A 26951-nucleotide genomic window follows, 5' to 3' on the forward strand; every position below is an offset into this window, starting at 1 on the left:
TAAACTCCTCTCTGATGATGCGAGCACATGCGTTGGAGAACTTGTACTGTGATTCACGGGCTACATTTAGACCTAATAATGTCAAATTAAAGGTCCAGTTTGATCATTTAGACATCCCAAATTAGTGTAAAAGCTGTTGAAACAATTAACGAGAGTTAGAGTATGTTTATGTGGCGGCTGTTTCTATCTCCTGCCAGCAGCAGAAATGAGCGTGAAATTCCGCCCCGCTGCCTGGGGAAATACTTAAAGGGATGAGGATTTTTTTAAAGGAGCGCGTTTGGGATTAACTTTTCCTTTCACGGGCTTTGATATTCAACCATCAAGATCTCGACTGACGTAGGAATCGAGGGGATTCCGTGTCGCCCGCTATAGCAATCATGCAGCCAGAAACGGAGTAAGTCGTCCGGACTATTTGACATGTGCTGCTATTTTTTAAGAAACTCAAACTGCCCCTTTAATTACTGATCAGCCAATGATGCAGTAGAGTCGGATAGACTCTGACAAATAATGAAACAAATGATGTTCAACCTTTCGATAGATGGATGTTCATTTTCTAAGAATTTGGAGGATTTCGACTCTATTCGCAGCGTCCTTCTGCACAGGTGAGCCAAACGGTAACATTAACTTTTACACGACCACGTGCGGTTTTGCATACGGGTATGTTTAAAGGCAAACTAGTCTTTACCAAATTTATCAGAAATGTCTAGGGGGGTTAAAAACAGGTCAACCGAGAAGTGGAGAAGCTAGGACAGTAATATAAACTATAAAATGAAATAAAAATTGTATAACATTTAAGAAGAGAGGAAGGCGCATGCGTGCACAAATCAAAACAGAAATAGTCAATTTTAAAGTACTCGTTTATTTGGTGCGCAATGTTGGATTTGTGACGTCTAACTGCTGACGATTTTAAGACCCCATTAAGAAAATATCCGGTAATATATTTGATCTACGTAACATTTGAAAAGACAAATCATTTTATTTTGTGAAGCACACACCTCAAGTTAAACCTCATTCTAGCGAGAAAAGTTGGCTTCTGTGTTGTCAGGGGCAACTGCCCAATCCACCAATTAGATTCTGGGGTAGATATCACGTGACCCTCCGTGAGCGGTCCCCCCCCCCCCATCCAAACAAAATGGCGAGTGGTCGTTGCAGCCAGATGTAGTTGAAATTAACTACGTTTCGGCGTTCCTTTGATGTTATCCTTAAAAGGAAAATATTATGAAATAAATGGCTAATTGTAGTGCAGATATACCTCAAACGAGGACGGATAAGGACGAAGTTAGGCATCAGAACAAGAGCGGCAGTGACTCCACATCAAGTTTCAGCGACTCTGACTCCAGCAAGTAAGAAAACGACGAGGATTGTTCTAGTTATGTAGAGATAAAAGACCTGCGTTTCTAACCTGTTATTCTACACTGTAGACGTCTCTGTCAAACGTGCTTTAATACACAAAACGACCTAAATGAAAAGGCAAGGATATATAATTCAACAAATGTAAGTGGTTCTGTAACCTACGAACCTTTCTGAATAATTATGCCTAACCAGAACACCAAGCGACGAAAATGGACTATTTGTGACTATTATTATTCTATAGAGTTTTTATTTATATGTATATAATATAACTATTCTGCTGAAGGACCCACTTTAGTGAAAATTGTGTTTTTAATATGTTCTTGTGGCATTTTTCCCTTGATGGGGGACACATTAAGAAAATTCAACTCAAAGTTGCATTTCTGTGTGTTTCCTTTTTTCAAATCATTGTGAATCAGAAAGCAGACGAAAAAATGCCGTTTAAAACAGAGCATATTTGTTAATACACTCGGCGGCCACAAGCTCCCTGCTCCGCCCCATTCTGTTGCAGACAAATAAATCCATGGATTTCTTTGTTTTCCTCGTCTGAGCTGGTATCTGTCTCAAAATTGGACGGCTGGGTAGCTCCTTGCCATTTTTGTTGTACCGGTAATGTTTTACTTTAGCATTGTGAGGGGCAGTAAGCTAGCGGGAGAGCATGTAAACAGAGAGCTCTCATCCACATGGAGGGGAAGGGGGCGAGGTTACTCCATGCCAAAGGTCCCGCCGACTACTCAGAGATCAATTTCTACGAACTACAGAACGTATGTCCTAGAAAACAACTCAGGTTCTTTGATTTTGGCTAAAACTGGCGTGATCATAATTACAAGACCACTGGGAATGCTTTTAAAATTGATCAAAAGATTATCCAAGTTTGACTTTAATATGCTTTCTAATATCCAAACTTCTGCAGTGAGCTGGAACCAGAATGGCTTGACAACATTCAAAAGAATGGGGAACTTTTCTACCTGGAGCTTAGTGAAGGCGAGGAGGAGGCGGCTCTGGCCCAGGCCACAGCAAATCCCTGCATGTCCACCAACCACGTTCGCTTCAGCGAAAAGGAAGCAGAGATCATCACGGTGCACAACAAGCAGCCACACAGCTCACACACCAAAGCTGCTCCCACACTTAAAAGGTTAGCCAGAATCTTGAGGAGGAAATCCCGGCGCTCTCGGCACAGGGAGCCGCACAGTGGAAGCAGAGACACTTCATCGCCACCAGCTTCCATTTTAAAAAACCAGACAGGTCAGCGTCAGGGTGAGGGAGCTCATCAGCAGCTGAAGGAAGTGTGTGTCTACCTCAATCCCAAACGCCTAGCAGGTTCCTCCCCCCTTCTGAGTGACAGAGGAAGCCTGCTGGAGGCGCTGCTGGGAGTGGTACATCACCCCACATGGAGCACAGGACAGACAGACCCTGAAGTGCTCAGGCAGGAGGAAAGACTGACTGTTCATGGATTGGTACCAAACAGTCCAGCAACAAAATGTGGCCGAATCTTTATTGGTAAGACCTTAATTTCAGCCATTTTCAATGTAATCGCCATCATAACTTTGTCTGTTAACTGTTTTTAGAGCAATCTTTTTTAAGAGCTGTGTTCCTTGGCTACCCAAAAACATTCTTAATAACCTCAACCATTAATTTTAAGGATTACACCTATCAAGAAGGTAACAGGTAAAACACCTCATCTCATACCAAGATTTAAGGTTTTGTTTTGTGCAATTTCTATAAGTTAGAATGAACCAGAAAGGATTTACATCTCTGTTTACCTTTCTGAAGCCACAGATACACTAGGCAGGTGACGCGCATTCAAGGATGCACTAAACGCAGGTTTTTGAATGCGTATAAAGCCCAGTGTTCACATTGGACTAGCATTGAGGGGCTTCTTCTTTTTCTACTGTTCACAAGCGCATGTTCACAATCTACAGCTGGAAGAGGCTTGAAGCAAAATTTCGAAACGGTGCAAAACTGGCAAATCTTGCTCCAGGCTTTTTCTTTCACAACTCTATCCCGATATATGAAATACTTGGTGTGATATCATCCCAGCCGAGCACAAACCACAATTATTCATTTCTCCTCCATGATCAATTTAAAACGGTTGGCACTTCCGTGACTTAAAGGGCCTATACCATACAAAATCATTTTTTTTAGCTTTTAATTGTATTATAATGCTGATTCTTCATGAAAACAAACCCCAAAGTGGTATTTCTAAAACCATCGCTCTGAGCACCAGCCCCTCCCAACCCACGAAAACGAGCGAGTTCACCATGAGCTGATGTAGACAGGTGAGAACAGCCCCTTCCAGGAAGAATCGGTTCTCACAAGCTGACGTATACAGGTGAGAACAGCCCCTTCCAGGAAGAATCTGCACTGCCAGCACCACCCTCAGGCTAACAAACACACACTATCTCCGCGGAGTAGGCGTGATTGGCTAAACCTTTTCATTTTATATGCACAATGTGTACATCATCTTTGCAACAGTTTGGATGTTTTATTTCGTAGACAAGATACAGTATCGCTGTAGAGGCCAACTCTAGGTTGACGTCATGAAATGGGCAGCACCCACAGAGAGAAAGCCAGCGCCTTAGAAAGTTGTCTTACTCCTAGGTAGGAAAAGACCTCAGGCAAAGAACTAATATTTAATTAAATATGTTTTCTTTTGTGTGCCAAAGGTAATCTATTATCATATACATTGATATTCTTTAAAATAAAAGGCTTACCAATAGCATGGTATAGACCTTTTAAAGGGCACATCATCCATATGTTACTACCAAAATCAATTGATCCAAGTTTGACCTGGTTTACCTTTCAACACGTGTTCAATGGCCACGTGTTTTTTATATAATGCCTGAAAATGGTTGTAAAAACTTGTGTGGCTATGCATGATGATGCGGATTTTGAACACGGAAGCCCAGAACACGCATGGTCGCTTGAATGTGCATTGCCAAGGGTGGTGTGAACATAGCTTAAGACAAGGAGTAAATGAACGTTTATCCATCCATTCATCCAATTGCGCAAGTTCTCCCACTTAAAAAGATGATAGAGGCCTGTAATTTTCATTATAGGTAGACCTCAACTATGAGAGACAAAATGAGAAGAAAAAAAATCCAGAAAATCACATGGTTTTATTTTTAAATAATTTATTTGAAAATTATGGTGGAAAATAAGTATTTGATCACCTACAAACAAGCAAGATCTCTGGCTCTCATAGACCTGTAACTTCTTCTATAAGAGGATCCTCTATCTTCCACTCATTACCTGTATTAATGGCTCCTGTTTGAACTTGTTATCTATAAAAAAGACACCTGTACACAACCTCAGTCACATTTCAAACTCCACTATGGCCAAAAGGCAAAGAGCTGTCTAAGGACACCAGAAACAAAATTGTTGTCTTGCACCAGGCTGGGATGACTGAATCTGTGATAAGTAAGCAGCTTGATGTGAAGAAATCCACTGTGGGAACAATTATTAGGAAATGTTAGACACCACTGAGGATCTCCCTCTGATCTGCAAAATTGGTGGCTGACTAAATACTTTTTTGCCTCACTGTATTTGTTTTAGAAAATGCAACTGGACCTGTACTTATGTAATCATTTCAACAACATGCAAACACATACTCAAACCCCCTGCTGTTAATACAACGTCCTAGTCATTGTTACGCAGACAGACAGAAAGTATCAGAGAAGAAAAATGATGCATTTGATTTGTAGTTGAAATGACCACAACAATGTGTAAAGTGTACTTATTACTTAAGAACTGAATGAGATTGATTGATGTTAGGGCAGTAAATCTTTTCAAAACTTTTGGCCTCCATATATCACCATAGTCTGTCTACAAGGTGAAAAATGCATGCAATTGAAGAGAATTATACTTTATGACTGGTGCAACCTCTGCAAAAGCTCAACCACCTTTATATTTTTTATCTTAATGTTAAGATGAGAAGTACCTGGCTTTATTAACAGTTTTTAAAGCATTTACTTTGAATCTTTGTTATTGACTATGGCTTTAAAAACTGCGTTGAATTTGTGTTTCTTTGGTTTATATTCCCTTATTTTACTGAATGATCATCCATTTCTTGCATCGGATGCTCAGGTGACGTTCTTGTCGCTGTGGATGACGTTGATGTGACCCCAGAGAACATCGAGAGGGTTTTGTCCTGCATCCCAGGACCAGCACAGGTCAGTCTCGTACCTAAACTACAGAAGTACACTTGTTTTTTCATTGTTTTTCACGTGTCCTCCAGGTTCTAATTCTGACTCCATTGTTCATATAAATTGCTTTAAAATACTTTTGGGTCTTCTGGTAGATGGTAGTGTCTTGAATGAAAGCAGGGACTGTCACTGGTCCAAAGAAGAAAACCACCCATTACCGAGTTATGATCCTTTGATCCAGCAGGGATTTAAAAAAAAATCCAGACCTCCAAAAAGTAGGAATTTGAAAATGACAGAGTGCATGCAGTGCTGGTGGAGAGCATGGCAGACAAACTTGGCTGCGACTCTCATTTTGTGCCACGGGAAGCTGCGGGTTTGGAAACTCAGTTAATTTTAAGATTATAAGTCAGAAGCAAAATTACCCTGTAGGGTAAAAAGGAGTTTTTTTGGGGGGGGCACAACTGGGAAGTCAGGGGAGATTCTTTGATGTAGGGCGAAGTTTTCTGCGTGCAGTCAGCCCCTTTGGAACCCAGAAAGTAATTATTATTTTTGAAAAAACAGTTTGAAAGGATTAAAGCCAGTCAAAAGTGGTCTTTACTAACCCCAGACACGAAGAACAGGGTCTCCTCTCTGCGTACGTCCATCCCTGAATGGGTGGTAAATGAGTGATTTCAGCAGGCTGGAATACTAGAGTGCTCTCCATCCTAACCACATTTCTATTATTTATGATGAGAGAAAGTGCTGCAATCTGCCCACTCGGCCTCTTTATCCAGAGATGTCCCCCGTTTGGCCTCTTCTTCTTTAAACGTTTTCAAAACGCACATTTAGCTTTATCTGGCATAGAATGTAAATCCTAAAAAAATGAAAATACAATATGGATAAATCTGTGGCAAACTATTACTATCACAGCATGGCTTGGAGCCCAAGCATAGCAACTCGCCAGAAAGGCTGCAATGGAGGCTTCTGGGAAGGATCGTGCTCAGAAGCTACATGAACGCCGTCTTTTACTTTTTGGACTTGAAAGCACCACAGAACTGCAGGCACAAACTGATCCCTGGCTTTTTTAAAATTTCTTTTGTCCTTCAGTCCTGCTCCGGCGTAAGTAGAAGAACAGGAAGAGGATCTACTGAGATTTGGGAGGTTTGAGCTGTAGGAGTCAGCCCTGCAGGCTGTTCTGTTCTGTTCTTCAGGTGCATCTCACTGAGACAACATTTCCTTAGATGCTAATCACACACCAGAGTTTAAGTGTAAAACCCCAAAGAAAGGATTTAAATCCTTCCAATCTTAAAACACCCACCCCAATGAAAATCATGTTTTTGGTGTTTTTAACATGTTCTTGTGGCATTTTTTTTTCATGATAGAGGACAGATATTAAGAAAATTAAGCTTAAAATTGCATTTCAGAATATTTATTTATTCAAATTGTTATGGATGAGAAGCAGATGCAAAAATCAAGTTGGAAAAAGCTTGTAGGTGTGACGTAGAAGCTGCTATGGCAAGCCACAAGCTCCCTGCTCTGCTCCATTCCAATGCATCCACTTGTCTACAAATGGATCCATGTACATCTTTGTTTTCTTCATCCGGGCTGGTATCTGGTTCAAAATTGCACAGCTGGATGGCTCCAATATTGCTGTCAGAGGATGCAAACAGATGGGTGTTGGAAAATGGGGGCGAGCTTACTCAGCACCAACTTAGACGTGAATTTCTGATGTACTTCTGCTGCTTTGCAGATGCTGTGTCCTAGAAAATGAATAGCATAATCATAATTAAAAGACCACTGGGAGCACTTTTACAATATATCAAAAAGATGATTGGAGTGGGACGTTTATGCGATATTTTTAACAGGACAACATAGAAAAAGACAATAAATAAATTACAAGAAGCTATAGTACTTTTTTGTTGTTTTTTTCAGTGTAAACCAATCAGCCACAACCGTAAAACCATTTGCTGAATGTTGTTCTCCAAAAACAGCTTGGATTTGAAAGGGCTTGACAGGAGTCCACGGTGGTTTTTGGCAAGATTCTCTGGGCTCTGTGGGCTTCCTTCATTCAAGCCTCATAACCCGTTTTCCCGGTGATTTCAAACAGATGTCTCAAACCCCTGTGTTAACATACTGCTCCTTCTTGAGTTTGATGCTCCTACATCCACAACAGCACAGCTCCATAGCTGACTCTGACAGGTGGCTTTCTTTAAATGTGATGAGGTTTTTTGTGCTCGTCGTTTGGGTTTTTCTCCACCAAGTATGCAAAGAATGAGAATTATTTTTGTTTTATCGCTTTGTCTCTGTAGCTGCTTTTAACTGTATTCTTATTTTAGATCGAACATAGAAAACCATCCATTTTTTTCACAGGACAGTCTACTTTTATTTCACTGTGCATCCATGTGTGTCGGTTATAATTTCACTCGAGACAGAGTTCTCTCCAATCCTAATTTTCTCAGTTACATTTTTTGAAAATAGAACAGAATGGAAAGTAGAACTTGTGCATGAATGACAGACCCTATCTGCTGTCCTGAGTGGTTTTTTTTTTGTGGGTTTGCAGTGGTCTGGTTTTCATTTTGCCGAGCACACAGCCACATATTCCAGCTCTTTGTCATGCTGCGGTTCGGTCTAGATGACTGTATCACTTTCTCTGTCCCTCTTTTCCCCCCTTTAGGACGAGTGGTGTGTGAATGCAAATGTAGTGGGTCTTTAGACAGGCAGCTTCATCAATGTTTCTTTTAATAATTTTTCCACACCTTCTTAATATTGTAGGTCATGTAATCCTTCATTCTTTCACTTTTCTTCTTCTTTTTTTCTTGTCTTTCTCCCCACCCCCCTGCAGGTGAGGCTGACGTTGGAAACCGTAGCTCTAAAGGACAGGGACGAGGCCAGGGGCACTTCATCCACTCAGAGGATAAAGGCTTCTCCACCGGTCAGCCAGCTGGTGCGCCTGCTGTGGGGGGAGGACACGGCTGAACTGCAAATGTCACTGGGACACATCCCACACGTTGTCATGTACCTGTCACTTAAACTGGACTCATCGTCGCTGCAGGAAGAGGTCAGTAAGCAGCTAAAGGAACTGTCAAAAGGTCTGATATCCACCTGGGGAGGAGGGGGGGGGGGTAACAGGAAAAGAAGCTGCTTGGCCATTGAGTGTGTAAAAGATCTGGACTGAGTGACTCCTTCCCCCTCACGTTCCATACAGGAAGTACCCGCTGGCTCCAAGAAGCCAAAATACCATGGACTTCTATAGAGAAATAAACAGCTTTTACTCAGTCATTCTTTTTCTTAGAATAATCATTCTTGATCTGTGACCTTTTTGTTAACATGTTCTAGCTCATTCTAATGTTTTAAATGATGTTTTTTTCTCTAATGTAAGGTATTCAAGTTATCAAGTGATGCCTCAATAAAAGTAGGTGGTGCCCGCTGGCCCCCACATCGAATGTTTAATATGTTTGATTGACACATTCTCCCAAGCCCACCTTCAAGTGGAATGGGTGTGGCTTTCCAACAAGCTCACGCCTAACTGGCGAGAGCGTTGCCGTAGAAACGTTGATCAGACCAATCACTACTGATTGACGTCTGTTTCCAACATGGCGGCATCCATATCGCCAAAAAATGACAACTGAATTGACTTCATTTGGTGGGAGCTGGAAGTAAACTGTTTTCTATGGATGATGTCATGGTCACTCAGTCCAGTTCGCATATACAGTCCAATTCTTTTGTATATAATAGATGTTTATTATTCATTTTGGACTTAAAGCTATAATGGAACATCCCTTTTAGCTGAGAAACTCTTTTTTTCTCACTGGCACAATTTATTTTAAGCAACAAAAACAAAATGTCTTTTACATATCAGCTTGAAACATTAAAACCTGGCATTTTTGGCCTCTTGTTTTTTGTCATTATGAAAAAAAAATCGATTTTATACCTTTTTACCCACATAATCTTGTTTGTGTCTGCGGTTTCCAACTGAAACTGTTATTACTTCCAGTGCTTGACCGATGTTTGTTACGTATCTGTATCTTTACATCCCTACTTTCTGAGCATCCTGAGCTGGTCTGACTGAGCTGAACAGAAAAAGCCAGCAGTAGCAAAGTACATGAAATAATAAAGCTGTCTCATCCATTGCTCCATTAAATCACATGGTAAGTCCAAAGTGACCGTTTTCAGAGTGGTTCAGGCTAAAGACCTTTCAGCTGAACTCATGTATGAATGATCTGGTGTTTTTACAGGCATCCTGGTGAGTTTCACTTAATTAAAAAATCCCATCCAACACACAAAAGTCTTCTGTTTGTGATTGTAATGTACCGGTATTTGGTTTAAAAAACTGTTTAATCCTATTTGACCAGCTCTTTCAAATATTTTTGTCGGTGTATCCAGATGATTTAGTGCGAAGAACTACAGTTGCGGGAAACTTCAGGAGCAAGAGGTTTTCTAAATCTTCAGAAAACTGCTGTTGGCTGCAGTCAAATCCCATGGGGAGCAGGTGAAGCACATCTAAAGCTCTTAAAACCTGTCAAAAAAGATCCGTTACCACGATGGTGTGAACCAGGTTCTGTCCCGACATAATCTCTTTGTGTGCGGCAGCAGTTAGGGAGTCTTTAAACATAAAACATTTCCTTTTCTTAATGGGAGCCATTTGCGAGGCGGTGTTGTAAATCCTCTGGAAGAGGACGCAGCTCACTTGTAGCGGAGCGTTGCAGAGGAAAGCAAGCTGCAGTTGTTTGCTGACTGACACCCCCGACACTGTAATCATGCGTCTGTGTGGACGGCTAATTTCAGGTTGAGGGTTGTACTTCACTGTTCTGCAGATCCTAACTGTGTTTGTGCCTGCCAGTTTTTTTTTTTTTTACTCCTTCTTGGATGAAATAGGAGTGAAGATGGAGAGCAGGGTTTGTGTGGAGCCACATCAGCCAGTGGTTGATTTTCTAAACGCAGGAATCCTCTGGACTCTTGACTTCTTAGTCCTTTGATTGCAGGGTTGTAGAAAGTGGAGAGGCCTGGCTGTGGTATTTCTGACTTCTGCTGTTGCAGGGATTTGTTGACGTGAGCTTTCTTTCCTTTTTTTCTGAGTTTTTTTCTTTGCCAGTCTGTATAATCAAGACAGATGAAGTGCTCTTCTCACACTTCAGCAACTCCCAATGCCACTCGCCCTCACTCTGACTGGGTTGTCTAGGCCTTTAGTCTGGTTGCCAAGGCTATTAGAAGCAGTTCATTCAAGGTTTCCAAATCCTTTCACCCTGCACTCCATCATCCCCCTCATTCTGGAAAAGTTCAGAGTGCAGGGAGAATGCCAAACTTCATAAGAAAGGCGCTACATTTGCCCAAAGTGTTAAAAAAAATCCGCTTTTTTTTAATTAAAAAATGCAATAAAACTAGTGTGAAGTTCACTAAAAACACTCATGTAAAATACATTTAAAGAAAACAGTTACTTTTTTGTGCATTTCTTTAAATGTCACATTTGTCTCAGGACACTTTCTTGAAACTCTGCCATCTCTTGCAGTGCAAAGCTTTTTGTTCAGTCCATCTGAAGTGTCAGAGCAAACCACATTTTTAGGATGACACATCCACTGGCTCATGGATCCATTATTCTTGTGTGTCTTTAACATCAACTTGTGGCTCCTGCAGCCTCTAAACTCAGTTATTTCACATCTTTTTCAGTTGTGAGGTTGACCAAAAGTGTCGATGGAAAACCTGGGCTATGATTTCGCAAAAACGTAGCAGCGCTTCAACCGTGCTTTTGTCGTCCACAGGAAGAAATCTTGTATCAGTATCCCGTCTCTGAGGCATCCAGTCAGCTAAAGGGTGTGAGGGGCATCTTCCTCACTCTGTCGGACATGCTGGAGAACGTCACAGGAGGGCGCATAACCAGGTCGGAAGCATTATTTTTCAGTACATTAAAATGAAAATGGTGTTTTTATATTGAAGCTTAAAACTGCCTTTTTTTGTGTTTCTTTATTTCAAATCAGTAGCAGACAAAAAAAGATTCTGTTAAAAAAAGAACTTATTTGTGACATAGAAAATACGCTGGGTGGGCCACAAGCTCCATGCTCCACTTCACAGGGAGAGGGAATGTGGGTGGGGTTGCTCCACGCCAACGGGGTCCGCCCACTACTTACGAGCCTATTTCTAATGTACTGCCGCTCTGCAGAAAACGACATAGGTTTTTTGATTTTGCCTTAAAATGGCATAATCATCATTGAGAGACCACTGGGAACACTTTTAGAATAGACCTAAAGGGGATCGGAGTGGAATTTTAACCCGAACTAAACCCAAACATGAAACTAATGTGTGTTCCCTAATTTTGAACTCCTTTCAGGTCATTCATTCATTCATTCATTCATTCATTTTCTAATCGGTTTGTTCTTTTTCGGGGTCACGGGGCTGCTGGAGCCTATCCTGGCCACTTGCGGGCGAAGGCAGGGGCACCCTGGACAGGTCGCCAGTCTGTCACAGGGCCACAATCACTCCCCCATGCATAGTCACATTCACACCTATAGGAGAATTTACAGTAACCAATTAACCTATGAGAGACTTCCCTTTCAGTTGGAAAGTCTTATTTTTTTCTTATAAATTCTAGAAATATGAATTAACCAGATGTTTTTAGAATTTGAGAGGAAAAAAGACTTGTGCTCATATATTATTTTTATCCTTTCCTGAACTCTTGAGTTTTTTTTCCCAATTTGCAGTTGAAAAACATAGCAGTTCATTTGTGCTCACATCGATGCCGACTCTGCCGCTCACTTTGTCAGCTGACTTTGGCATGTCTTATTTCCCGTCTCAGTTCTTCTCTGCTGCTGGGGAAACATCTGGTTCACGTCGGCTACTGGAAGGAGAACAACAACTTGCTCGTCCTTGGTCTTCCTGCTGAGAGGTAGAGGGAGGCAGCAACAAACACATCCTTTATATTTTGAAAGGTTCAGCTCTCTGAGGGGGGAAGTGTCTCCAAACATTTTTTTTCTGAGAAGAGACGATTTGACAGCCCAATCTGCAAAAACAATCAGAGAAAGACCATCCGTTCTCTTCCCTCCTCATCATGAAGGCCTCTTTGAAGTGCACATGCCTCCAAAATGATTTTGTGATCATTTACGTTGGTCAATTATATAACTTCACAAATGTGTGAGCCTTTTCTTCACCACTAGGAAATACATTTCATGCTTAAAAAGTGATACGACCACGACTTGAATAAGGGAATAATTGACTGTCCCGCAGCAGTTCTGGACTGCAAGGTCTGTAATGATTTCACAATTCTTCTTTCTCTTACTGTCTTCTAGTGAAATTGTACCCCAACCACATACTCAAAAACTGACCAAAATTTGTCAGAACCTAGTACCAGGTGAAAATGATTTGGTGCTAATAGCAACAGGTTAAGTCAACAACCACAATCGAATTGTCATTGACACTAGGAAGAGGCTGCCGTTTTGAATTTTCTAAAACGAAAACACCTTTAGTACCTTCTACAAATGTTCAACTCCTAGAGATTTCAATCTATCCCCACTAACTCCTTGGAATAAATTATTTGAATTAGAAGTTGTAGATTTGGAACGGTGTTAGCATGGCGAGCTTGCAAAAGTTGTTGCTTGCTCTTTTTCTTTTTTTACTTGTCCTGTCCAACAACTGAGCAAAACGATAAGAGCTGAAGACCTTTTGTGTTGGACAGATTTTATTATTACAATAAGGGCTTATGCATCTTCTGATAGCCACGGCGGATATTTTTATCAAGCCCTTTTGTTTCTTTTTTTTTATTTTTATTTTTTATTACATTTTATATGGGAATACTAGGATAATTTAATACATAATTATTGACTCAAACTGAACAAAGGGTGACAAAGAAGAAGGGAAAAGAGAAGGACCTGAAGTAGCCGCTCACCCAGTGAGGGCAGGTAAAAAAGGGAGTAATGGGGGGCTTGCAAGAGCGGGTAGCGCATGCGCACCATACAACGGTGCTTGTGGCTTTAATACAATGGTGTTTTTTTCATATGTGCTAAAATTGTGTTCAAATATGGGATCAGAGTGAATAATGCTGATACTGAAAATCAGACGGGTCTATGCTCGTCTTTTTTTCCTCTTCCTGCAGGGTTCCTCTACTCTGTCTTCAGACGGTGGTGGAAGACGTCGTGCGAACGTTAAAAGTGATGTATGGCTCTTTGGACAGGTTGGTCACTCTTGGCTTTTCCATGGTTCTGCTTACAGAAGCGGCGGAAAGCAAACCTCCGATTTCTGCTTAATCAAGAATTAGGGTTCTGTTTTTGCACCAAGATGATTCCCACATGGTCACTCAAAGTTCTTTTGATCATTCTTTCTCAAGTTTTTTCTAGTCCTCTGTTTTGTTTATAAAGAATGTGACTATTCTGCAGGAGTTTTAAAAGTTTCTGCAGTATCACTTCAGCATCACTTGTACTCTGCAGGGCATTCTGCACAGTGGACCATGCTCCCAAGCTGGACCATTTCTTCTGCCTGTTTTTCCAGCAGCTCATTCAGCCTTCACGATTAACCCAAGGTTCCCCGATGCCACCTCAAGATATGTCAGGGACACTATTCCTTGATGGACTACCGGCTGTACGCTGGCTTACTCTGCCTGCAGAAATCAAGGTGTGCTTGTGTGAACTGTTGTGGAGCATTTGTAAAGCTTCAGGCTCAAGAACTTAGCAGTAAGCTAAAAAAAGAGTTCAGTTCCTGAACATAGTCTGATTAGCCTCCTGACTACCAGACAAAAAAAATGTTGTCCAGGCAAATTGTTTTAAATCCACCAAAAACTAAAACTCCCAGAGCCCCGTCCAGTCACATTTGCTATCATTGAAAAGCCATCAGATGTCCTCTGTAGATACCAAAAGGAGTTAATTCACTGGCATTTAGTGATTGGGAGATATTCAGGTTTCGAAATGTCCTCTGTAGAGGACAAATTGCATTTCTGGTAGTCAGGCGGATAATACATCCTCAATGGGTGAAAGTTTTCTGTTTCCAACTTATGTCATACCAGGTTCCTTGTCATTCAAGCCTTTTGTCATAACAATTTTTAGTTGGCTTTTTATTTAATTAATGTTTTAGTTTATTGATTAAATTTAGTTCTGCTGCCTGCATGTGCGGTCTCCTCAATCCTCCACATGTAAAGAAAGTTATCAAACAGGAATGCACTCCTGCGCCTCCTTGAAGTTTAACTGTTCTTGCAGATAACATGTTTATGTTTATGGAATATTCCAGCATTCCCCACATTTTATCCCAGATATGGCTGAAATCCTGAACAGATCATCATAACTTGAGTTAACTGGTGCTGTGGTCCAGTTTCCATCTGCAGCTCTGGTGCCCTCCTGTGTTCATCTTTTCAACTACAGTGTATTATTGAACCTAAAACTCATAAAATAAGAGTTTATTCAACTTTTACTGACCAAACAAGTGGGAAATTAAAAAGGCACAAATTATCTGACATTTAGGGTTTTTTTTTTTTTTCACAGACGGAGGTGGATACAGTTTTGTCTGATTTTGAGTCCTCTGATTTTGGTGAAATGGTGAGAAACAACCACATTTTAACACATTTTTATGTTTGTGATAAAATCACTGAATACAAATACACTATTATAAATATTGAAATTTTAAATATGAATATGTTTGTCTTTTAAAGATGAGCACATACCTGATTTACCACATTTTAAACAGGAGCTGTCAATCTGAGTCTCCTTCTGTCCTCATTTCCTTTTTTTATTCTGTCATTTTCTTACATGTTCCCTGTTTTCCTGGTTTTAGTCTGAGGACGTTTTTGGCCTGAGGCGCTTGTATGTAATTCTGGGCTCCTGTTTGTTCTACAGGGTAGGTTTTACTATTTGAAAAATGACATTTCTCAGTTTTCATGCTGTAGTTCTAGATGTGATTTCTGCTTCATAATCTACTCACCAATCTCTCTAAACCATCTTTCCAGTCCTACCTGATTGCTAACCATCTACCAAAGGAGGACTTGCTGGATGTGTGTCTGTATTGTCAGCACTACTGCCTTCTCCCGCTGACGACAGAGCAGCGAGTGGGTCAGCTGGTCATCTGGAGAGAGGTGTTTCCCCAGCAGAGAGCCAAAAGAGGCGAGAGCTCCATGCCAGGTTACAGCCCGCTTCAGGGAAGACACTTCCTCCTTATTGTGGGCCTGGTGAGGAGAAAATCTGACTGCATTCTTGTTGGGTTTATCTATTATAACTTTAGGTGCTTACATCACACAACAGTTTAACGGGAAGGGTCAGATGCAGAATCTCTCTGGTTTTATGCAGCTTAAAGAAAGTTGGAGAGACAAGATTGCAAAAAAGAAAATGCACATATAAATAAAAAAGTTATTTTAGTTAAACATTTATGCTATAATTCCCATGTGATCACATGACTTTTGCACTCCGTAAAAGTCAGATTTTTTCAGTTTTATTACTTAAGCTATTATATGTCACACTGATTCAAGGACTGAAACATCGATTTACTTCTATTTTGTTTAGTTATTAAAGTAGCTTTCAATTATAAAAGCAAACCCAAGTGCTTTCAGTTCAGAGAACCAGCTGCACTGAATCCACAGAAACTTAGATTTGACATGAAAAAGACAATTTTTTCATCCTCAACAACTTAAAAAATGTGGATGTGTTTCTGCAAGAACAGCAAGTATGGAGTTCAAAGATATCACACATAGTTAACCCCTGATAGTGAAGCTTTGTGTCTTCTCGTCTTTACATATGTCCACTATTCTTCATGTCATCTTTTAAACATTTAATGTTTATTTAACTGTTTTCTTTTCTGTCTTCCCTTAGAGGCACTTCATGCAGTGTGTCCTGTTGGAAGCGGGGGGCTGTGCCTCTCCAGCTTTGGGCTCTTCCGGACCAGACTGTGTCTATGTGGATCAGGTGGGTTAACTTGTCCTGAATGCTGAGCATCCTCAGTAAAGTATGTTGATCAATGTGGAGTTAAACCCCACTGTGGTGTTTTGGGCTACAGGTCAAAGCTACCCTTCTGCAGCTGGAAGTGTTGGAAGCAGCGATGGAAGAGCGTTTAAATGCTCCACCTGCTCCCTGCCTGTCCTGTGCCGACTGGTTTCTCCCTGCCGCTACAGCCCGGGACCGACTAGACAGCCTGACGTCGTCCTCCCCAGTTTTGAGTAAAATTGCTGGGGCCATTAAAGGCTCCTCCTCCTCAGGGACTAGAGGTCGGACCTTTTTTGGAGAGAAGTCTCGAAAGCCCAGTCCACACAGGAGCTTGTCGGACAGTGGGACTGAAGGACAGGCGGATGCCGGGTCTGGAGCCAGGTCTAAAGTACCTCCAGGTCTCAGTCCACGTTCTACACCAGACTCAGCAAGAAAGCTGGGGGGTCGACAAGACTCGCTGGGGTCTGGAGGTTCTGATGGTGATGGAGGCAGTTTAGGCCTCTTCAAGGTAACTTTGATAGAGATCTGATGGAGCCTGTGAGAAATGTTGCTTCAACCAAGAACAAAGAAGACCTACAAGCTGAACAGAGCTAGATGGAGACTGAGCAGAGAGTTTTATTTTTATCACCCTAAACAGACAAAACTGATAATCAGAAAACCACCAAATCCATAAATGTCTGAGCAGAAAAACAAACAAGGTGAAAGGAATGTGAATGAATGAACAAACAGGTAAATAAAGAAAGTAACAAACAAATAAATGAATAAAACGTGAGGTCAAGTCTTTGGATTTACTGGATTCTGGTGAGCAAGTAGGGTGGAGTTTTAGCAAATGGTTTAGAAAAGTTTATAGTATTAGCTCTGTTCATCTGTTTTCTTTTCAAGCTGTTTTTTATTTATTTATTTTTGTAAAAAAAAATCAGCTTTTCTGTTTAGTTTAAGTCATTTGTTTTTCATAATCAAACAAATGAGATTTTGAATGATAGTTTTATAAAATGAACAATTAGACTAACCAATTAACCTTTGAAGGACGTGTTTGGATGATGCGAGGAAACCTCACATATGCACAGAGAGAACATGCAAACTCCAGAAACTTTGGTGATTCTGTTTCACTGTTGCAGGTCCCTCAGCGAGGACTTGATCCGGTGCCTTCTTGCTGTGAGGCAAGAGTGCTAACCACTGCTCCACCATGCAGCTTAATTCTGAAAAGAAAAAAATCAGAGAAAAGAGGATCATATTAGTTCCATTCAAGATGGTTTAGTTGATCCTTTTTCCACTGTTTTTATTTAATCAGTTTTAATGTTCAAAATAGTTTCTAAGTTGGAGTTCTAGGTTAACATACAGCAACAGAATAACTCATCACAAATAATGTTTGAGGCTAAATGTTATACTTTTTTTTTTTTTTAGATGTCCAGGTTGAAGCACCCAAACCCTTTCTACCTGGGCTCCCTGAAGAAGATCCTGACTGAGAAGGAGACAGAGGAGATGTATAACACCATCAAGTATGTGACTGAGAGAATAATCTGTTAACTTAACCTTCAGGTTCTGGATCTTTAAAACCACCATATTTGTCAGACTAACATCAGGAGCAGAGAACACCTTGTTCCACTACGTTCTGATGGAGACTGTGCAGGGAATCTTCATCGCTCCCACTCACAGAGAAGTGGCTCAGCTCAGTGGATCCATTCATCCACAGCTCATACGCAACTTCCACCACTGCTGCCTCTCCATCCGCGCTGCCTTCCAGAAGAGTCTGCCAGCCAGGGTGAGAAGTGTTTCCAGCATGAGGCATTAAAGCGCCTGCATTCACTTCCTGTCTTTGTCCTGGTAAAAGAAGTTATGTTTCGATGTTCTCATTTAAAATGTCTTGTGATATTTTATTGTAAGTAGCCTTAAATGAAAGAACATTTGGCTTTCTTCCAGAATTTCTTTTGTCATCTATTTTTTTCACCATTAGTTCTTAGTTTCTTTCAACTCAGAAATCCTCTGTTTATTTGATGGTGATTGACTTGACTTACTTCCTCCCTTATTCTCTGCTATGCTTAGAAGTCCACTCTGATCATGTTTTTATCTATTGTAAAATAGTTCCCAGCTGTCTTTTAATTATGATTTTAGCCTAAATCAAAAAACCTGTCGTTTTTAAGAGATATTTTCTGCAGAGTGGGATTAGACATCAACCCTAACCCATCAGCAGCAAAACACAAGGCAAACAGTGTTGGAGCTATCCAGCTGTACAGTTTAGATTCAGATTCCAGCTCAGACGACGAAAGCAAAGCCGTTCAAAGACCATTTTGTCTACAAGTGGATGCATCAGAATGGAGCAGAGCAGAAAGCTTGTGGCCTGCCCAATGTAGTTTCTATTTTTCAAGCAGCATTTTTTTGTCTGCTCCTGATTTACAATGATTTGAAATTTAAAAATTCTCGGAAATGCAATTTTGATCTTAATTTTCTTTAAATATGTTTTCCATCATGAGAAAAAAGCAGCAAGAACATGTGGAAAAACTCCAAAAACACAATTTTTATCGGATTGGGTTTTTAAGCTGCTTTAACTGTAACAGACTGTAGATATGATTAATTGTGTTGCAAAGTGCATACTTAAGTTGGTTTTATACATTACTTAAGCACATATTCTTCAATTGTTGCATCCTTTTGCTAGGCTTTAAACTGCAGTACTTTTGTGTTCTATATTTTCTTTCTTGTCCATGTTGGGTTTTAAAGCAGCTTTATAATGTGTACAAAGGTGAGACAGCAGTGTGAGTCAGTCAAAACTTGTGTATAATCTAATTTTAATTTTCAGTGTGCAGCTAATTAAAGGAACCAGCAACCAATTCTCAAAATAATTATTTATTTATTTTTATGGCAGAGCCGTCGTGCAGCAGAGCGGCCTCAAAGCTCTGCTCTGGGTTTCGGTCCGATCAAAGAGCACGGCGTTCTGTTCCAGTGTAAACCCGAAAACTGGACTGAGCAGAAGAAACAAGCCCCTGTCATGACTTACTGGGTTATAGGGTGAGTCTGCTCCCACTTTGGTTCAAATATTTTCCATTCATCTAAATGCTAAGGCAGCAGAAAACCACAAAACACACAAATGTTAGTGTTCAGTTCCACAGCAGCAGAAGCAGCTGGACTGTCAAGCACAGGAAAGAGAGCTGCTCCAGCTGCTGCACACATTTCCGTTTTGGTGCTCATGTTAGCAGCTGTCTGAACTTCAGTCTGCATGAATAGGAAGCATTCAGTGAAACTATTTGATGGAGAATTCATGCTGAGCTTACTGATCAATTGATGTCAGTTTTAGACTGGATTGTCAAATCAACAAACATGTTGACACAATTTTCTCAAAAGCTTAGATTTACTTATTCAGTTCAGCAAACACTTTATTTCCAAAACCACCAACAAATGAGGAACAGAACTGGATCAGAGTCACAAAGTAAAGTGCTGTAAGAAAAATGCCTTTTGCAAATTGAGTCTGTTTTCTTTGAAGATTGCAGATGAGGCTGCAGTGCGTGCTGAGATGAGAAGGTCATTCCACCACTGTGGGGTCAGAAAACCAAAAGGTTTAGCTTCTGCTCTTTTTCCATGTTGTGCAGGAACCTCTTTTTGTCACTCATTTGCAGAGCATAGGGGTATAGACCTGTATCAGTGTTCAGGTACAGAGGAGCTGTGGAGCTCTGTAGGCTAGAACACGCCTTTAAACCGGATCCAGACGGCAAATAGAAGACTTGAAGACATGAGTTCTTTTCAAGCAATGACAGAGTGAGGCGTGCAGCATATTGGATCATCTGCAAGGGCTTTAAAGTGCTGCTTTTGTGTGTGCGGTCAGAATACTTTCAGTTTGAAGAACTGATTTTTAGACCAATTTTGTTTAGATTTTTTTTTCTATTTTCTCCATAATCCTGAATTACATAAAGACTAAATAAAGACTAAATGTCAACAGTTTGAGTCCAGAGTAAATACAAGAGAAGCAGGAAGACAAACTTTGGAAGATAACATTTTTAAAAAAAAAGAAACTCTTTATGCTGTTATTTTGCATGCCTAACTACAGCGAAGTATCACTATACAGCATGTACCTCTGACTGTTGGTGCAGAGTACGCCCGCCCCCACTTCCTCTCCCCCATCTGTTTACAGCCCCTCACAACTCCCAACCTAACATTAACGGTGCAACAAAAAAAAGCGAGCAATATCTGAGCAAGATACAGTTTTGATCCAGATACCAGATTAGACGAGGAAAACAAAGACGTTCATGGATTTGTCTGCAAGTGGATGCATCAGAATGGAGCGAAGCAGGGAAGCACATTTCCTACATCACAAATATATTTTTCAAACTGCAACACCTGCTCCTGATTCACCAAAATTTGATTAACTCTTGTGCTATCCTAGGCACTTAACCATTGGGAGTCGGGTCATCTAGACCCACTAGACAGTCCGCTGAACCTTTTTTCTTCAATGGTTTGTGAACCTCACTGGTGTCCATGGATAACATGAAATCTTCCCACCTTTATCCACCTTTGTCATGGTAGGGAGAACACTTCAATGCAAGGTTGGGGTCATCTAAGATAGCACAAGGGTTAAAAATGCTCTATTTAAGCATATTTGTCTGTCCATCAAAACACCAAAGAGACTATTTTCATCCCAGTGGGTCTTTAAAGTTGGGCTAAGTTGAATTTTGCAGGAAAAGTAGTCCTGGTTCTCCATTTGCATGGAGTCTACATTAACCATGAAACTGCTGATCATAATTTACTGTGAAGAAAATGCTGAAAAATCAGCAAAACTTTAGGTTGGGAAGATGCAACAGAACCTTGTAAGAGACGTAGACTTATCTGGTTTTGTAAGGTCATGACTTCCTGCCATGACAACCTGGGACTCGCACTCAAGAGGCCAAAATAAATGCGCTGAAGTACAAAAAAAATGACATTTTCTACTGAAAACAGTTGAAAATCCTTCCTTTGGTGTTTTACTTTAGTTCTGAATAAATAAGGTGATTTTTCATGTGATGATGATGTCATTTCAGGCGGATGTTGCTGGAGCCCGTACCTCAGGAGTTTTACGTGTGCTTCCATGACTCAGTGGCGGAGGTTCCTGTGGAGATGGCGTTCAGACTCTCCTTTGGTCTGGCTTTCTAAAAGCATCAGCACTTTTTGAGTGTTGGGGGAGCCGCCTCATTCTCAGAAAGATGAAACCATTGTGTTGTTCTGACACATTTAAACACAAGGGTAGGAAGTTTATGCTGCTGTCTCTGTTCATTTATATAAAAGGACCAAGCTCTAAATGTACCCGACAGATTTTTTTTCTTTAGTTTCAGGCTAATTGCTCTGTGGGATTTTTTCCTCCTATTGTGTAAACATGGCTCCAAATGTATAAAAAAAAAGACAGGGACTACATACCACCCCCTCCTTTTTTAATACAACCATCTGCTGCCTTTAACTTCACAAAGTTGGGTTAAGTAAAAAAAAACTGCTGTTGCCACAGATAAACTATGCTGATAATGTCACTAAGGCATTAATTTAAATATTGTACAGTTTTGTGAGAAAACCAACCTTTTTTCTGCATAAATAATACTATTTAACATTAAAAGTCTTATTTTTCCCCTAAGGTTTACCTGATGTTTTTCTTTAACACATTATTTAAGAAGTATTGATGTTGAAGACGTTTTTACCCTTTCAAACCTTAATATTCTACTTTGTGTAGCTGTTAGTAATTGGATGCTTTACAGATCATAAATAATAAGCAACCTACGATACACAGACTGAAAATATACAAAACAAAATGATGATTGATAAGAAGTTTGCACAGCTGCAGAACAAGTCTAGAGTTCAAAATCCACCATCCACAGTTGTGTTGCCATGAGTGTGTGACATAAATCCGAGCACACCGATGTCCAAAGTGATCCCAGCTGCGGGTGAAGGTCACGCTGCGCTCTGAACCAGCAGTAGGTTCTTTTTGTAGCACTCCAAGCTGCAGAGAGGAACCCCACTTTTAGAGCAAGAGTACTTCTTGCTGTTGGTGCAGCCGCTGACCCCACAACTGACCGGAGCCGGAGGCATGGGACAAGGAGGTGCCGTGGCCGGACCGGGAACGCCTGTGGGGAAGGAGATGGAAATCCCCCGAGCGGAGTCGATGTACCGAACCATGGGAAACTGACTCTGCTTTGCTCTCTTGTCCTTCAGGCTCTTAATTTTGGCCTTGCTGGTTTTGGTTAGTCTTTCTATCGTCTGGTTCTTGTTCTCCTCAGCTTTCTTGGCGGCCTGCAGGCGTCTCTTGCGAGCTCGCTCCTCTCGCTTCTGCATCATTTCTGCGGTCATTTCCTTCTCCTTGTAGCCCATTGGCAGCTCCAACAGAGGCTGGCTCTGCTGCTTGTGCAGCAGGGCTTTCTGTAGAAAAATATTCAGAGAGAAGTGCTTCACGTGTGATGATCGTTTCATACCATTTCCAGTCGTGTCCCTTTCTTACCTGTCGAGCGGTGAGCAAAGACTCGTCAATCTCTTTCTTGAGCTCCCCGTTGTCATCCAGCTCTCCTTTCTCCAGAGCATCCAGCCACCTCTCCTCCTCGTCCACGGGCCCGCACAGCATGGAGTCAGAGTCCATGTCCGGCAAGGGGGATGTAGCCAAGTTGCTGTCTTCATCTGTCCAAAAAGAAAGAGCTGTCGTGATTCACAACAAGAAATGCAAAAAAAAAAACTAGATTTGAACTAAAAATCCAAATGTTGTTTTTGGAACAGATAGGAAACAAAATCTACTGATATAGACAATTTACCAACTGAACACAGTTATTCGTTTTTGGTTATTTAACATAATCAGTTGTCATCAAAATGTGTTTGATCAGACCAATTTTTTTCCATTTAACATCACAACTTATTTCAGATCATTTTCAACAACTGAACATATTTACACTACTCACAATAACTTAGGGATTTTGTTAATTACATTAGTGCTTTTCCTGTTTGGTCTGAATTTTAATTAAATATGTCGCATTGATATTACTATTAATTTATGAAAAGAAACACCATTTTCATTCAATCACGCCCCTCCAGGTGCCGCTGTCGTTGCCCACGTGGGCATTAAAGCCCTTCAGGAGGACAAAGGAGTCCCCGTTGAGACACTGTCCAGTAGCCCTTCGAGAGACACCAAGAAGGCCGGGTACTCCGAACTGCTGTTTGGCCCATGAGTTAAAACCACAGCCAGAGACCTGTCCCCCACCCAAAAGGCGGAGGGGCATGACCCTTCCGTCCACTGGGGTAAACTCCAACACTTGGCAGCTGAGCTTTGGGCTCACAAGTAAGCCCACACCAGCCCGCCGCCTCTCACCATGAGCAATTCCAGAATGGTAGGGAGTCCAACCCCTCTCGAGGGGATGGAGTTTCAGACCCCAGGCTGTGTGTGGAGGTGAGCCCAACTATATATAGTTGGTACCCCTCAACCTCTCTCACAAGCTCAGGCTCCTTCCCTCTCAGAGAGGTGACGTTCCATGTCCCAAAAGCCAAGTTCCATGACTGGGCGCTCGTCTGCGGGGGCCTGTGACGCCAATCTGTGCAAAGTAATGGGATCATTGTTCGTTCTTCTTCTCATAAAGGGGGTTCTGAACCGCTCTTTGTCTGACTTGTCACCCAGGAGCCGTCTGCCATGGAAAAGACCCAAACTGGGGCAAAATCCCCAGACAGCGTAACTCCTGGGATCACTCAAGAGCTCTAAAACCCCTCCACCACAATACAGTGGCGGTTCACGGACAGGTAGTTTGATATTTATTACCCTAAATAATAAAGATAGCCCCAAATAACAAACATTGACTGCAGGTATTTCCACCATTTGCTGTAATGACCGCTTTACAGCAACGTCTCATGCTCCTCACTAGCCTCATGTTGTTGTTCTGAGGCATTCCACTCTTCCACAAATGCTACAAATGCTGGTTCTGCCAGGTCACTTGGGGATGCGGTATGATCATCCAGTCTCTGCTTCAGCTGGTCCAAACCATGCCCTACGGGGTTCAGGTCAGGGGACATTGCTGGTCAGACCATATGAGGGACTCCCACTTCCTGAAGTCCAGCTTTAACAATTCTGGCAGGATGTGGTGGAGCATCATCATCCATGAACTGAAAGTTAGGGGTGTGTTAGTGTAACTGGGGGATGATGATGATTTCTATGATGTCTCTGAGGTAAGAACACACAGTGCCAGGACCATTTACAATAACCAAATCGGTTTTTCACTGACTAGTGATGTCTGATCAGACTGTTTCATCCCCTCCAAAGTGAACCCTGGGGACCATGCTGACCTCGGCATATCATTAACCTCACCTTCTCCAGCAACGCTGATTAGCATACTTTCTGTTCAAGGTGACCTAACGCACATCAGTGAACAGGATGGTAGACCATTGCTACATTGTGTAGGTCATTTTTGCCCACTGTAAATGTTCGTGGTAGTCTCTTGGTATCAGTGGAGTCACCTGCACCTGGTTTTGCTAGAAACCCTGGTACCCCTCTAGTTAATGGGCCTGCAGCTGTGTGGCATTTGCTAAACCATGTCTGAGTCCAGAGGTCCTTAAATAATGGTCGTGGTTGGTCTGTCACTGGCGGGGCTCCACTCCTGGGTCTGTCACAAACTCTGCCAGTAGTTCAGTGTCTTGATGCAAGTCTGCTGCTGACACTTCGGGACTCACCAAGTTGTCCTGCAACATCTGATTGTCTACTACCAACCTAAAGACGCGCTATGGTCAGGTGGTGCTGCTCGTCCGTTAAGCGATGTTGTGTGTTCATGTCTGTTTAAATGACGAACTTGGAACTACTAACTGGCAAAATCAGATTTTTGTACCCACAGAATGTTGAAATTGATTCTCTTTTAGAATTGCTTAGTTTTGACCCCAATAAGCAAGACACAGTGGGACCATTATGTAGAAAACACAAAATGAGGTGTGTTTCTTTGGGAAGAAAAGGTAAAATGCCTGGAAAGATTGTGAACTCAGAAACACTGTTGGTAAATAACATCATTATGTTTTAAAAGATGTGAGTCATCAACCAGCTGCTTTTGTGTTTGTGTCGTCCTTTTTTAAGAAGATCACTATGTTCAAGTGTAAACCCTACCAGACACATTACCATCATCTGCCTGCCGCAACTCCAGAGAAAATTCCCAAAACATACCCAGCCAGGCTCGATACTGCTCCAAAGGCACTGAGGGCTCATCATCATCATCATCCTCCTCCTCGTCTTCCTCATCGTGTTCATCATCATCATCATCTACATTGTTATCTATGATCATCAATGGTGAAGGAGGTCGAGCCACACCAGGGTGGACGGTAAAGGTGGGAACACTGGAAAAGACAACAATCCATGAGGGGATTCAAGGATCTAAACCTGGAGCGTGGCTGTGGCCCAGCGGCTAACCTCTTGGTGCCCAGCGTCTGTCCTCCTAGTTTGATCTTAAGTCGGAGTTGTGGTGGGGGCCGGGGAGCCGGGAGGGGTTCGGGCTCCGGGGCCTCAGTGAAGTTGTGATGCTTCTTTTTGTGCTTCTTGTGTTTTTTGTGTTTGCGCTTGTGGATGCTGTGCAGGCTGGGGGTGCCATCACCTGCAGAGGACAACCAGAGTTAGCCCGGGTAAAGTAACAACAACCATTGCTCGCAGAACGAAGAGACGCGACATTAAGGACGTTTGCTATTGTAAAAATTGGTTTACTCACTAAAAAACCTGGGATGGATCATGTCTTTCCTTTTCCCCATTTGAACTGACAGGTTGCTCTGCAGGTTTACACCTCCGTGCGCATCTCAAAGCTGTCTGTCTTCAGCAAATGAAGCTTCTCGAACTCCAGAGAAAAACTATCCCCGTTGTTGCCTTTTTTCATCTGATAGTTATAAACTACAGGCTTGTACTTGCACTGTAAGTATAAAATGTTGTTGCGTTCTGAAAAAAGTTATGAACATTTACCAAAAGAGCTTAAACGTAACATTTTCAACGTTTACACAGCAAGCTAAGCTAGCCTGATATCCGATAAAACACGGATCATCGCTTCCGGGTTATCTAAATTGAACAGTTTTGAACACTGCCACCTAGAGGGAAAAGAGATCATTACAAATTCCTCGACATTTCACGGAGCGGACTGTCGCTCGTCTTTTCGCTAAACTCATTGCCGTCAGCATATGATGTTAAATGGTAATTACCTCGATATTCATGTTTTTGTTTTTTTCTCCGGCTCGAGTTATGTATTTCGGGTAGTGGGCAGCACAGGGCTGTGGTGACCGCTTTTTTTCTCTGCAGCGTCAGAACCACATTAACCAGAATTCACCGGGGCGAGTTAGCCGCTTACGAAAGGTCAGTTACACAGCGTTAACGGGGTCAGAGCTCCAGTTTTGTGTATTTCTTACATAAATTGAGGTTTTAGATCATTTGGTCGTCCGTTTACTGACCTTCGCTGCTGTTTCTATGTTAGGATTCATTAAACAGGCTTTTCCATTGAAATTGCCGGTTTATTTAGAGTTAAATAAATGATTACATGATGACGTTGGTTGTCTTATTTTGAGAGCACCCTTTTTCTTTTTTTCCTGTCCTGTTTTAAACAGTCTACTATGATCAGTAAGCTGAATTAATAAAAGTAGAATAAACATACTCAATATAAACAAG

The 26951-nt window shown here is 41.6% G+C and overlaps 3 protein-coding genes across 11 annotated transcripts in view; 2 read left to right on the plus strand and 1 right to left on the minus strand.

Annotated features, from left to right (window-relative positions):
• On the plus strand, nucleotides 1-21941 carry intu (inturned planar cell polarity protein). Of its 5 annotated transcripts, XM_023965815.1 has the most exons (18): nucleotides 1252-1343; nucleotides 1422-1494; nucleotides 2264-2850; nucleotides 5437-5522; nucleotides 8317-8532; nucleotides 11231-11349; nucleotides 12262-12351; nucleotides 13555-13632; nucleotides 13886-14069; nucleotides 14930-14983; nucleotides 15219-15281; nucleotides 15391-15609; nucleotides 16247-16339; nucleotides 16431-16865; nucleotides 17762-17856; nucleotides 17930-18119; nucleotides 19218-19360; nucleotides 21361-21941. In XM_023965815.1, exons 2-18 carry the CDS (start codon nucleotides 1463-1465, stop codon nucleotides 21470-21472), a joined length of 2796 nt encoding a protein of 931 aa, XP_023821583.1. In that variant the 5' UTR covers nucleotides 1252-1343; nucleotides 1422-1462; the 3' UTR covers nucleotides 21473-21941. The 5 variants fall into 5 exon arrangements, with proteins under 5 accessions (XP_023821581.1, XP_023821584.1, XP_023821582.1 ...); XM_023965813.1 differs by lacking the exons at nucleotides 1252-1343; nucleotides 1422-1494 and adding an exon at nucleotides 1-602; XM_023965814.1 differs by lacking the exons at nucleotides 1422-1494; nucleotides 21361-21941 and adding an exon at nucleotides 19833-20516 and having other exon boundaries at nucleotides 1101-1343.
• Nucleotides 21727-26169, minus strand: ino80b (INO80 complex subunit B). The gene is made up of 5 exons (XM_004079925.3): nucleotides 26014-26169; nucleotides 25722-25902; nucleotides 25479-25648; nucleotides 22800-22972; nucleotides 21727-22720 (listed from the first exon to the last, which is right to left on the minus strand). The coding sequence occupies exons 1-5, from the start codon at nucleotides 26051-26053 to the stop codon at nucleotides 22256-22258; spliced, it is 1029 nt and encodes a 342-aa protein (XP_004079973.1). The 5' UTR covers nucleotides 26054-26169; the 3' UTR covers nucleotides 21727-22255.
• Nucleotides 26095-26951, plus strand: part of aadat (aminoadipate aminotransferase) — a 7357-nt gene continuing 6500 nt past the window's right edge. Inside the window, exons 1-2 of one of the 5 annotated variants that reach the window (XM_020711712.1) lie at nucleotides 26095-26210; nucleotides 26589-26642. Coding sequence is in view for 2 of the 5 variants with exons in the window: in XM_011487588.2 (XP_011485890.1) it covers nucleotides 26471-26483 (13 nt within the window). In the remaining 3 variants the exon portion in view is untranslated. Of the gene's footprint in view, nucleotides 26211-26369; nucleotides 26484-26588; nucleotides 26904-26951 lie in introns of those variants that run through there. The other 4 variants (XM_011487590.2, XM_020711713.1, XM_011487588.2 and 1 more) reach the window with 4 other exon arrangements.

The sequence above is a fragment of the Oryzias latipes genome, chromosome 18 (assembly GCF_002234675.1).
Source record: "Oryzias latipes chromosome 18, ASM223467v1".
In the NCBI taxonomy this organism is placed as follows: Eukaryota; Metazoa; Chordata; class Actinopteri; order Beloniformes; family Adrianichthyidae; genus Oryzias; species Oryzias latipes.